Source organism: Zootoca vivipara, chromosome 2 (assembly GCF_963506605.1).
Source record: "Zootoca vivipara chromosome 2, rZooViv1.1, whole genome shotgun sequence".
In the NCBI taxonomy this organism is placed as follows: Eukaryota; Metazoa; Chordata; class Lepidosauria; order Squamata; family Lacertidae; genus Zootoca; species Zootoca vivipara.
In genome coordinates, this window is record NC_083277.1 from 67,987,126 (window position 1) to 67,999,691 (window position 12,566).

The window sequence follows — 12,566 nt, forward strand, 5'->3', positions numbered from 1 at the left end:
TTATTTGGTGTTTAAAGCAATTACTTTATTAATAAATATACATCCATATGATGACGTAAATACAGATCATGAACACTACTCCATTCCCATACAGACAATTGCACACGAGTAGCTGAAGTTCATGGACATAAGAACATACACAGTATCTAATCAGACTTTTTACAGCAGAAGACAGGGTGATAATTAATGAGCAACCGTTTCCACCAAAATAACCCATCCCATCAGAAAAGCAAACAGTGGAAGATGAGAATCTTAAAATGGCCCATTTAAGCAGATTTCTGAAAATTTCATAAAATTACTATAACTTTCAAGATGAAATAGATTACACATCGCAGAACCTAGATTTATCTATCTGGGGGGAAATCAGAAGGAAAGGCCGCCATAGTATTTTATTACATGTATAATAATGTTTGAACTATGTTAAATATATGTATAATAATAAAACATAATGTGAATATAAGTGGAATCCAAGAACTTTGATTACAAGAAACTGTTTTGTATTTAACAAATTGATTGATGCTGCTCTATACATACAGTAATAAAAACCAAAATGACAACTTAGGAAATAGCTGTAAAGTTATCTCTACTACTACTCTGTCTTTCAAAAGAAGGCAAAAGTTAATGCTCTGATATTAACTGCCTTCTGCATTGTAGATCAGGGAATATCTCATCCCTTATGCATTATCCTGACTTGCTGGGTTTGTCCTAAGACCAAAAACAACTTCAAAACATAATTGAAATGGATCACTGTAAAACAAAAATGCCAGATGAGTCCTGATCAGGAAGTTCTATCCTCAAAACCTGCAAAACATGAAAGAACCTGGATGCATTTAAGAAAATTACGGTACCTGTCTTTTAAAAAAAATGCCACCTTCACAATAGCTAGCCCCTAATTAAACTTACAGCAGTGTGTGTGTAAAGATTTTGAAAATATCCAGTGCAAGACTTCAAAAATAGAAGTAAAATTATTTGGTTCTACGGTTTAAGTAAATTTCACCAGAAAGTGAACAGCAATTTCTGTAAGTGTTTAAAATAGCGGCTGTAGTATAGATCTCTCTTAATGCTAATTGCTTTATCAAAAGGTGAAAAAGGCTATTTTTAAATCAAAAGAAAAGTGAACACGTTTGACATGTAGATTTTTTGAACAGTGCCAATACACATCAACAATCCTAGCTTATGAAGAGCAGAATTAATGTATATAATATAAAATTATCAATTTGCTTTACAAATTATGTATTAATACTACAAGGAGAAAGGGACATTCCTCCTCCCCCTCTCCAATAATATCAAAGTATAGGAATTAACATGCTGTTTCAGTGTTTGTCATGACAAGAGACAGTGTTACAAAAAAAGAAAAACACAATGTATTCTGGAGATTATATACAGGAGTAGCAAAAATATTTGAATATACCATTCAAACATCTCAAGTTCTTGACTTCTGTTTCCCCCCACAGCATGGCACTTGTAAACCGCAGTAGAGGATAAAATGAACTGGAATCAAGAAATGCCCAACAGTGTTTTTCTGGCCTCATTAACAAATCCAGGCGTTAAACTGCCCTTTAGAGAAATGAAAGAGGGTTTTTCTGCCCCCCCTCCCAACTTACAATATTAAGTTATTTTAATGGGTAAGTTTTCCATAGGATATAATTAATAAGCACTATAAATGAACATAAATTGCTTAGATGAGTTCATTATTTTCTCAGCATACGCGAATACAAAATTCATTATACTAGAGCAATAATGCATCTGCGTTGTCTCCCCCCACACTGCACGACACCATTGAGGAGATGCACACGTGAGAAATAAAAGGGTAACTTTAAAAAACAGGAGGAGGTAAGTAGAGTTACTCAAAGGTACATTGGTGACATGCAACTTGCTCCTTGCCAGGAAGGTGTGCCGTTCTTGTAGTTTTTACATTCAGCTGCTTTCCTAGAGAGAGTTCAGAAAGGGTCTGAAGCAGCCTCTGGGTTGGAAAAAAAACACACCATCTAACAAAACAGCCAACACAATATATGTCCTGAGGGTGAACTAGCTCACATTAGCACTGTGTGTGTCAGAAGTTGCACCACTGTGGGGAAAATTAATAAGAGTTTCATATTCCGAAGTTTCTTGAGGAAATATATAATGGACTTCATAGCTTCAGCAAAAAATTATTTTACCAGCATTTAGCTGCCATTTGTTTAATGACTAAAGAGCCTTCCAGTACTGTTGAGGTTCAAGGTTGCCAGTGCATACAAAGTCCCCCCAAAACAATTCAACACACCTATTATAAAATACAGGATAAAGTCCAGCTCATTATGAGTTAGGCATCACTGGAACACCTGAAGGCTTGCTGCTTTTTTCCTGATAAAAAAGGCATGAAATGACATCCATTTCTTAAGTTGTCATTACTAAAATCAGAGTTGTCATCAAAATGTCAGCAGGCCACAATATTTATCTTACAAAGGAAAAGAATCAATACTGTTCATTTTCATCTCTCTAATTAACCTGAAAGAAGTCTGTCCCCATGAATTTGCAAATATTTATCTATAACCTCTCTCTTGCGTATTTGAAGATACAAATTTAAAATTTTAATCTATAACTATATGTAAACTTATTTTCAGAATAGCTTTAGTTCTAAAGAAATATTTGGAATATATTCAATATTGAGAGTTTATTCAGTTACAACGTAATGTGTGTATTATACATTGTCTCTCTCTCACACATACACATTTTAAAAAATAACAACACATACCCAATTCAATGCAGAACGTTTATTTTAGGTGCACAAAATGTCAAAATGTATGTATAGTTCTGCACCTCCATGCATAGATGTATTCCAATAGTTTGTTATATATTTGGGGTCTATAAACACATCAAATTGCAACTTGCTTGTGCATCAACTGTATCATTTCCAATTATGATCCATGAAATGTCATCCTTTGGTAGATATACGCCCTCTTAGCTACAGTATGTGTGATAAATAAGACTTCCACTGGCAAAATTATTAAACATGACAAGATTACCGATATCTATCTGAAAGGTATAATTTTCAACCACACCAAATATTTGAAATCCTAAAAAATTGCTGCCATCTATGCAGATATTGCAGTCACTTAAAATGTGTAATTTATTGACAGATCTGAGAACACAGGGCAAATCTCACATATATCTGTGTATGCCAAATGTCACTAAAATGGACTGGATTTATGAGCACACAAATGTGCAGAATCTCAGCCACAACTTTTACTACACCTGTACATTATTTGCATATTTGATAGCACTTTTTAGAAGTTAAATTATAAAATATTTCAAATATTTAATTCTTTTTGATTTGGTATGTGTAGTCTTAGGCTTTTATAAATTGTAAGTCAGTGTCCAACAGTTAGCATATGCAGGAGAGCTACCATACTTTAATGGAAAAATAGCACTTTGGATATATATCAGGTGCTACACAGTATTTTTTTTAATGTTTGGATTACTTGAAACTGATAGCACTTTAATGCAATGACTGCCTGGAATGACCACTTTTTAAAAAATATAGTTTTGAAATTTTGAAGTATCTACAAATATTGAGGTCCGTGTTAAGTTCCAGCCATTGTGGAAAATTTAGTTCTTTTTCTACTTTCTCCTATTAACAAAAAGAAAAAGAAAAAAGAGACACATACACTGCAAACTTTTCAGAACTATTCCTGGTTAAGCTGTCCTGAATAATTGGTTTCTATTAATTTATTCTGGTTACTTGTTGACCAAGTCTTTAATTTGACTATAAATAATCTAGGATGCAGAATTCTGCTAGTTGATTTGCTAACCACATAACTAAAATGGCCAGACAATAACTTTGACACTTAGAATATTAGTAATTATTTTCTGGAAATAGACAAGGGCACCATTGAGGAGTCCACTTGTAAATGTAAGAAACATTAAGTGATTATGATATGACATCTTTAGAAAAATAAAATGTAGGAAAGTAAGTTATGGAAACGTTACAAAAGAAGTGAAAAAAACATGCCACAACTCAGATAATTTAAAAAGAATTACTGAGGAAATGTTACTTAATTCCTCGTTTCTCACTCAGTGGGTTGCTTGATTTTGCTACTTGTTTCACCAGCAGCATGCACTCCTCTGTTATGTACCACAGCATAGGGAAATGCTGCGCTGCTACAAGTATAACTTAGATTTGCAAGCCGTGATAGAGCTTTAATGCTACCTGGAGGTCTCCCTGGGCTGACTTTGTATCCTGCAGCTTTAGTTGTACCCAAGGGTCTACCTGGACTCGTCTTAAATCCAGCTGCTTTGGTGGTCCCCAGCGGTCTACCTGTGCTCGTTCTGTAGCCCGCTGATTTGGTGGTCCCCGAAGGTCTTCCACGTTTACCAGATCTGTTGAGGTTTTTCTTTTTCTTTATATCATCTTTCGTCTCTATACTCCTGCCACTTGTGGTCTGCAAATGTGGTTCATTTAACGCATCTTGTCTCTGGCATGGTATTGGCTTGTGGCTGACTGTGTGGCTATACTTGGTTTGTTGTGTGGAATACAAATCAAACTGATCAGTGGGTGTCACATTGTCATCATTAAGGCAAGAACTCTTCCCAGGCCCACAGAAAGGGGAGTTACCGCTGGCAACAGGATGCATCATTTTCTACCAAGAGAGAGAGAGAGAGAGAAAGAGAGAGGGAGAGATGTAAAAAAATAAGGTAGCATTCAGCAGGGAAATATTTACAATGCCCTCCAAAATTAGACGAATCAGCACAGGGCACAAACCAACATCTAAACAAGACATCTTGAGTATCAACAGACTCATTAATCAAATACTACTCCAAAACACTATCAATATACTACAGCATGGGTTTCTGCTAATTTTACATTTTTGCATTAATCATTGATTTAGCACAAATAAATCTTACACAGAGTTTCAGCACTGCACTGATTGGTGCTTTAAAAAAATCACAGTGAACCCAAAGTTTCTTTTTAAATTAATTTTTATTGGTTTCATAATGATAAAACTTACAGAAGCATAAAAAATGATGTTTCAGAGGCTATTATGTATAGATAGATTAGGGTTCCACTGACTGTATTTTTTCATATTCTTCTTCTTAGTTCTTTTCAGGTATATCTGACATGACCAAAAATTGAAAAAGCCATTCCAGTAGGTGTATGCTGACATTTTATTTTATTTCTATTTCTTAAATTTGTATACTGCCCTTCATCTGAAGATCACGGGCAGTTCACAACATAAAGATACAAAATGAGAACACATAATACATAATAAAAACAAGAACAAGAATAAACCAATAATCTCCCTTCCAACAAACACATTTAAAAGGACATAGACATTTTATTGTGGTACTCCATTGTTTAACATGTGTGTGTGCGTGAATATAAATAATAAAATTAAACCGTTCCAAAAATAATTTGTCTCCCCACTTCCCCACCCCCATGCTCAGCTTATGTTAGCTTCTCTGACAAAATACTTCACATTTTGCATACTCTCTTGTGGCTCCTTTTATAGTCTTTTTTCAAAAGCAGACTGTCAATAGTAGATACAAAATCAGAGCCTTACTTTTAATATCTGTGTCATTTTAGAAGCACTATTCAGAAGTGCTAACTAGGAATCAATATTTATTTATTTATTTAAAATGTATTTATTAAAGATTTTAAAACAACAAAAACATACAAAATACAAAACACAAAAAGAAAATACAAAACACAAAAAATACAAAAAATTTAAAAACAAAAATTCTAACTTATAACCCTTATTTCTAATCTATTGGCTTCCTCATTCCTCCTCCTTCTGCGATTCTTTACATATCATCTGTAGTAAACTCTAAATCTTATATAATTTCTAATTATTAATTTAATATTACCTTATTTCTCTATCTTTTACATCTTATCCTTTTATATTCTATCTATATCTTACTTCTTAATTAAATTATCATTAACTTCTAACAATACCTATTTCACACAACCTCTATTTTATCTCCCTTACCTGGGAGTCAATATTTATTTGTTGCTTTGTGATTAGCTCCTGGAAAAATAAAGACCAGAAAGTGTTTGCACAAATGGTAGCACATTACTTTGGCCACACAGCCTTGCCATAAATTGAGGGTAACGGTTTTAATACAGTTTATATTGTGCATCTGGAAACTGATTTTAAGAGTAGAATGTCTGCAGTGAATTCTGGACTGCTGCGATTTCTCTGCCACAATCAATTTCCAACATGTAATCTGGCCTTCAAAGTGGTGTTGAAATACAGTGTCTTAACAAGAGGTCATCCAATTAGGAAACAATTATCAACCATTTGAAGCACAAGCCCTTTTATTATTACCTTGTCAATGTGACCATTTAGGATCATCTATCCTCAAAGTGTCATGGAGCTCACTGGAGTCCGCACTGTCTGTGGAGGATTTCTCCACTAACCTCAGCAGCAGCTATGCCAGTGTCTTTGTTGTAATGTAGATTGATCAAGGCCACTTATATACTGGCTTGACAGGGTGAGCTCCCGTTGCTCGGTCCCAGCTCCTGCCAACCAAGCAGTTCAAAAGCACGTCAAAGTGCAAGTAGATAAATAGGTACTGCTACAGTGGGAAGCTAAATGGAGTTTCCGTGTGCTGCTCTGGTTCGCCAGAAGCGGCTTTGTCATGCTGGCCACATGACTTGGAAGTTGTATGGCTCCCTTGGCCAATAATGCGAAATGAGCGCCGCAACCCCAGAGTCGGTCATGACTGGACCTAATGGCCAGAGGTCCCTTTACCTTTAGATAGCTTCTCATGTGGTGCTGTACAACAAGCTTCCTATGCTGAAATGAGTTCAAAGTAAGGAGTTGCACGAATCCCATATGCACCTGGTCATTCAGTATACCTGAAGTAGCGGTCTCCACCCCCATAATTCACCTCAGACATTGAGGTCCAGCACCAAGGGCCTTCTGGCAGTTCCCTCCCTGCAAGAAGTGAGGTTACAGGGAACCAGGCAGAGGGCCTTCTCGGTAGTGGCACCCACCCTGTGGAACGTCCTCCAACCGGATGTCAAGGAAATAAACAACTATCTGACTTTTAGAAGACATCTGAAGGCAGCCCTGTTTAGGGAAGTTTTTAATGTTTGAAGCTTTCTTTTGTTTTTAGTGTTTTGTTGGGAGCTGCCCAGAAACCCATCCAGATGGGCGGGGTATAAATAAAATAAACAAACAAACAAACAAACAATACATGCTGTGTAATACACACCATAGGAAGCTGGCATCTATCAATGCTTCCTGCCAAGTATATACATGACAAAGCAGAATGTATGTATTATAAATACATATTATATATAACTTCCAAGTAGGGAATTTGTCTTGCATGCAGTCATGGTGTACAGCAGGCACACTTCCAATGTTTTACTTTTAGCCAGAAGCATGTGAGGACACCATGTATATTCCATCATCATCACCACCATTATTATTTACTTTAATAATTTAATGCCACTTAAAACATTGAATTATGGGTGGTTCACAAAAATGATAAAATAAAATGTAACAAAAATATATAACAACTTGCTATTAAATATCCAGAAAAAATAATGAAATCAAGTTACTGAAAAAATTCACAACACTCAAGAGTGGTTTAGTATAAAACACTTTATTTCACAGTGTTTGTTTTGGTGCTGGTTGCTAAGGGCAACACATAGTCCTAGAATGGCCATAAAGAAGGTGCCAGTTGATCCTCTCTAGGAAGGGCATTGAACAGTTGAGGAGCCAGCACAAAAAACACCTGGTAGCCACTGTCTTACTTCACTTGGCAAGGGCAACTGAAGCAGGCCTCTGAAGGGGATCTCACTGTTCAGATAGGTGTATGTGAGAAAATGTGATCTTTCAGTTATCCTGCTCCAAAGCAATTAAAGACTTTAAAGATTAAAATCAGTGCTTTGAACTAGGTCCTCACATAGGACTAGGGGATGATGCAATTATTCTACTATTCTTTGTGGATAAACAATTAATTGTTGCAGGGACAAACGGGGGAAAGAGATGGATACAGGAGAAAGTTATACAGGCTATTAATAGAAGGAAAGGTGTATATGCAACGTCCTCTAGTTAAAAATATCCCAAACAATGAAAATGTTAGATTGGCTTTATGCTACTATTTGCTTTATGCTACTGATAAGAAGCAGCAGTGAATCAGGTTCAGTATCTTGAATTGAACATTAATTTAACAAAGTGGCAGGCCATACATGATTAAATAAAGAAGCTACAATGTTTAATCAGTTTTAACAACTTTTACAGTGCAATCTTTTATGTCATATCTTATTAATATATTATTTTCCCCACTTAATTCATTTATTTGGAAGGAAACTGCAAATAAGTCAATGGGACTTACTTCCAAGTACCGTAGGTACATATAGGATTGCACTGTTAGTTGGCCGAAGAAGTTACCTGGATTAATCAAACAGCATATCTTTAAGCAAAATATTTTATAAAAGTCATAAAACTGCAAATAACAAGTACTTTAAAAGGTGTTCCCCCTTTCAAGTAACATAGGAATGTCTCTTATAAAGTACACATATGTGAGTATGCACTAACAACACAGAAATTACTCATCTTGTTTCCATTCTATTGTTTTTACCTTATGCAAGTGTACTCTGTTAACTGACAAAGACTCGTACAATTAATGAATTGTTATCTCTTTAATCCGGTAACAACTCTATTATCAATCCTAAAATTGTTATCTGGTCAAGGATAGAACTCTTCCACCTTGTCACAGTAAGTTTGTACCGGTATGCTGCTATTTGCAGTTCCTGTAGCAAAGAGCAGAACAGGCATTATTATAAAACAATTATAACATCTAGTATCCTGCCTTTCTTCCATTACTCAGAGAGGAGGATACAGGTTATTTTCTATCCGGGCACTGATCAGAGCCAGAGGGTGCTACCCCATGTGGCCACAAAACATGTCTTAGGTCAGGAATGGAAAGTCTTTGGCCCTTCAAGAGCATGGACTGCAATTCCCATCATTCCTGTTCATTCAGGAGAGAGATTGATGAAAATGGTTCCCACCAAAGAAGTCCGGTGCATAAGCACCCCAGGAGCCTGCTGTGTTCTCACAGGAACTCCTCTAATAGAGAGAGTATTTGTGCAAGCAGATATCTTCTGGCCTAATCAACTTCACTCCTAATTGGGGGGGATGACAGTTGGCATGCTGCATTTCTGGCTTTTACCATTAAACAAAAAACATTGCAACTGGAATTCTCATGTTGTAATGGGTATTGAAGATAAAATCAGTCTGATGTACATTCTTAGGCAAATTTAATAGCTTTCACTGGGATCTTGACATATGCTCAAATGTCTAATTCTATCCTCCAAATAAAAATCTGAAGATGCAAATGAAGACACTATCAATAGCAGAAGAACTCTGAAACATGCTAGAGACTGTACTTTACCATGCTCTTCACTAGTTTTGCAAAGACTGTGCTGAAACATAAGATGTTCAACAAACTTTCTTATATCTGCATGAATAGAAAGACTTCTCCTAAACATCTACCATAAAATTAACATCTAACCTTAAAATATGTACAAGCTAAATCCATGACAATAATAATAGTGCAATCAAAAGTGAACTACACAAGAATTTGGGACCTACTTCCAGATAAGTGTGTATAGGATTGCAGCCTAAGGGAGCAACCCTACCTCTGGATGGAAAACAGCAGGGCAAAATGGATTGATAGAACCACTGGTGTCTCCAAAGCCCTCCTAATTGCATCGGCTAGATTGAAAGATGGGGAGATTGAAATCACAATTTTTGCTGCAGACTGGTGCAGCAGAAACGCCCAATTTGGACCCCTCTCTGCGAAGTGGACCAGCTTAGGATACAGAGGATCCTTGTTACTCCAGTTCCACCCCAAACACCTCCAGCAGATCAATCACCAATAATACATTTGCATCTGCCATCCCTCCTATGCTGCAGTGAGATACTCTGTAGCACCAGAAGTACCAGATACCCTGCAAGTGTAGACAACAGTGTACGGGAATATGTGTTGGCTCCTACTCCCATCCAGATATACAGATTGGGGTTAGGATTGCATTTTAAATGTTTACAAGCATAAACTTAGATCCCATAAAACAATTCTAAAGCACACACTAATGCTATACATGTAATGGTCTAAATGAGATGCACTTAAGCAGCAGGTCTTAATACATGTGGGTAGCACTAATCAAAATAATATTTAAGTAACTAGCAATGCAAATATTTATCAATCCCATATATTAAAGGTATGCTTACACATATGTACAAAATACAGAGACAGGTAGAACTTTTCATTAAACATGTACTGTAGTTGGTTAGATATAAACAAGAAATCACACACAAAGAGAACAGCCCAAAGTGTCTTTGTTAACTAATAGGACACTTAACAAGACAAATTCTAGAGAAGCAAAATAAAAAAATTCCTTCAGTAGCACCTTAAAGACCAACTAAGTTTATATTTTGGTATGAGCTTTCGTGTGCATACACACTTCTTCTCACTGCAGCATAGGAGGGATGGCAGATGCAAATGTATTATTGGTATCTGAAGAAGTGTGTATGCACACGAAAGCTCATACCAAAATATAAACTTAGTTGGTCTTTAAGGTGCTACTGAAGGAATTTTTTTATTTTGCTTCGACTCAGACCAACACGGCTACCTACCTGTAAACAAATTCTAGAGAGATACTGTTATAAAAAACCACAAAATGTATATCTTTCCCTGCTACTGAGTGACCATAGCAGTTGAGTCATAGAGGGCAGACTGACAGAAGTTTATCCCTGCTTTCCCCTCCAACCCCATACTGGAGCATAATTGTCCTTCCTGGGACATTCATACAGAAGACACAGTCGTTCTGTGTCTGTATTACCCTGTTTCTCATATTTTAAGACATACCCATAAAATAAGCCATAGCAGGATTTTTAAGCATTCAAGGAATATAAGCCATACCCCGAAAATAAGACATAGTGATAGGCGCAGCAGCAATGCCGGCCGCGGCAGGAGGAGGAGGAAAAAAATAAGCCATCCCTTGAAAATAAGCCACAGTGTGTTTTTTTGAGGAAAAAATAAATATAAGACATGTCTTATAATATGAGAAACACGGTAGATGGTGCCTCATTATCAGCCCTGGAGGAAATTAAATAGGTCTTGGGGCATGGGAATGATAACCTTTTCCCTCATTCCACTTGGGCCAAAAGACTCCGCATCTGCCTTACTCCGGCTAGTTAAATAAGTTACCCTTTAATATGCTCTCTCACCTACACCCTTTTGTTCACTCTTGGATGATAGGCAGAAGGAGAGGAGAGGAGAGGCTTCCCTCCGTCCCCCCCCCCCCTAGGTTTTTTAGCATTCAGTTTTTTGTTTCAATTTAGTTATATTGATGTGACGGCACAACCAAGGGTGCCTGTGGCGATGTTGCAAATTTAGACGGCTTCAACCACCACAAAAAGTCGTAGTTTTAATTTTGTGAGGGCCTCTGAAGAGAACAAATGAAATAAGGTGGAGGAAGCGCCCCGTGCGTGTGCGTGTGTGCGTTGCAGACCAAGCCACCCACCCCCGTCTCGCCTACATGGAGGGGAGGAAAGGGGGGGAGGCTGTCCAGTCTAGTTGAACCTATTGCTGCCCCGTCTGGGTGTCTATTCTCTAGGCACCCAGCGAAAAAAGGGTCCCTCAATTCCACCCACCTAATTGTACAATTTGATACAGAAACGGGGGGGGGGGTAGAGGCGGCGGAGGAAATGGTGCCACCCCACCAAACCCCACGGGCACCCCGGGGTGCAAGGAGGAGGGAGGCACAGGGGTGCTGCCTTCCGCCGCCCAAGAACTGCGCCCGAAAGGCGTCAGGAGAGAGAAAGGCGCTCTCCTTCCTTCCTTTCTTTGGAGCCAGCTGGGTGAGGCTCCATCTTGCGCGCCGGAGAACAGGAGAGAAGCGGGCGGCACTCGCAGGCCCGGGGCGGCTCCTACCTGAGGGATTCTTGGCAGGGCTGAGGGGGAGGGGAGGGGACAAGGCGGCGGCAGTTGGTCGCTCGGTCCGCGAGCTCGACGAGGGTTGTCGTCGTCGTCGGTCGTTGTCGTCTGAAGGACGCGTCGCGGGGCGCTGGGGCCCCTCCCCGCCGCCGCCGGCTTCCTTCCTCACAGAGAAAGAGAGAGAGAGACCGGCGGGGGAGAAGCTGAGACGACGGAGCGGGCCGCGAGAGCCGGGCCAGAGCAGCTGCAGGGAGCCGTGGCGGCGACGTGCGCGCTCCTGGTCTGGGCCAACGCGCCGCGGGAACGAGCAGGAGAGGCAGAGGCCGACGGGAGGGGAGGGGGAGGGGAGGCGGCTGGTCTGTGAGGAGGAGGAGGAGGAGGAAGGGAGCGGCAGGCGGACGCCTCAGAGGAAGGGGCCGCTAGCCGGGGGAGCCGCTCAGGGCCTGGCTCGGCCGCGGCAGAGGTGCCGCCTGTTCTGAGGCGGAAGAAGAGGAATGAGGGAGAGACGTGGGCCCACAAAGAGCCCCGCAGAGCTTCGAAGGCGAACCGGTGCGGTATTGTTGTGGCATAAGCTCAACACACACACACACACACACACACCCCACGAAATGTTAGCCCCCATATAAAACACCCCC

The 12,566-nt window shown here is 39.2% G+C and overlaps 1 protein-coding gene across 2 annotated transcripts; it reads right to left on the reverse strand.

Annotated features, from left to right (window-relative positions):
- On the reverse strand, window positions 1-12,206 carry C2H5orf24 (chromosome 2 C5orf24 homolog). 2 transcript variants are annotated; one of them, XM_060271665.1, is made up of 3 exons: window positions 11,929-12,206; window positions 4,190-4,619; window positions 1-1,963 (listed from the first exon to the last, which is right to left on the reverse strand). In XM_060271665.1, the coding sequence occupies exons 2-3, from the start codon at window positions 4,614-4,616 to the stop codon at window positions 1,941-1,943; spliced, it is 450 nt and encodes a 149-aa protein (XP_060127648.1). In that variant the 5' UTR covers window positions 4,617-4,619; window positions 11,929-12,206; the 3' UTR covers window positions 1-1,940. The 2 variants fall into 2 exon arrangements, with proteins under 2 accessions (XP_060127648.1, XP_034961364.2); XM_035105473.2 differs by having other exon boundaries at window positions 1-4,619.
- Window positions 12,207-12,566: the final 360 nt, after the last annotated feature.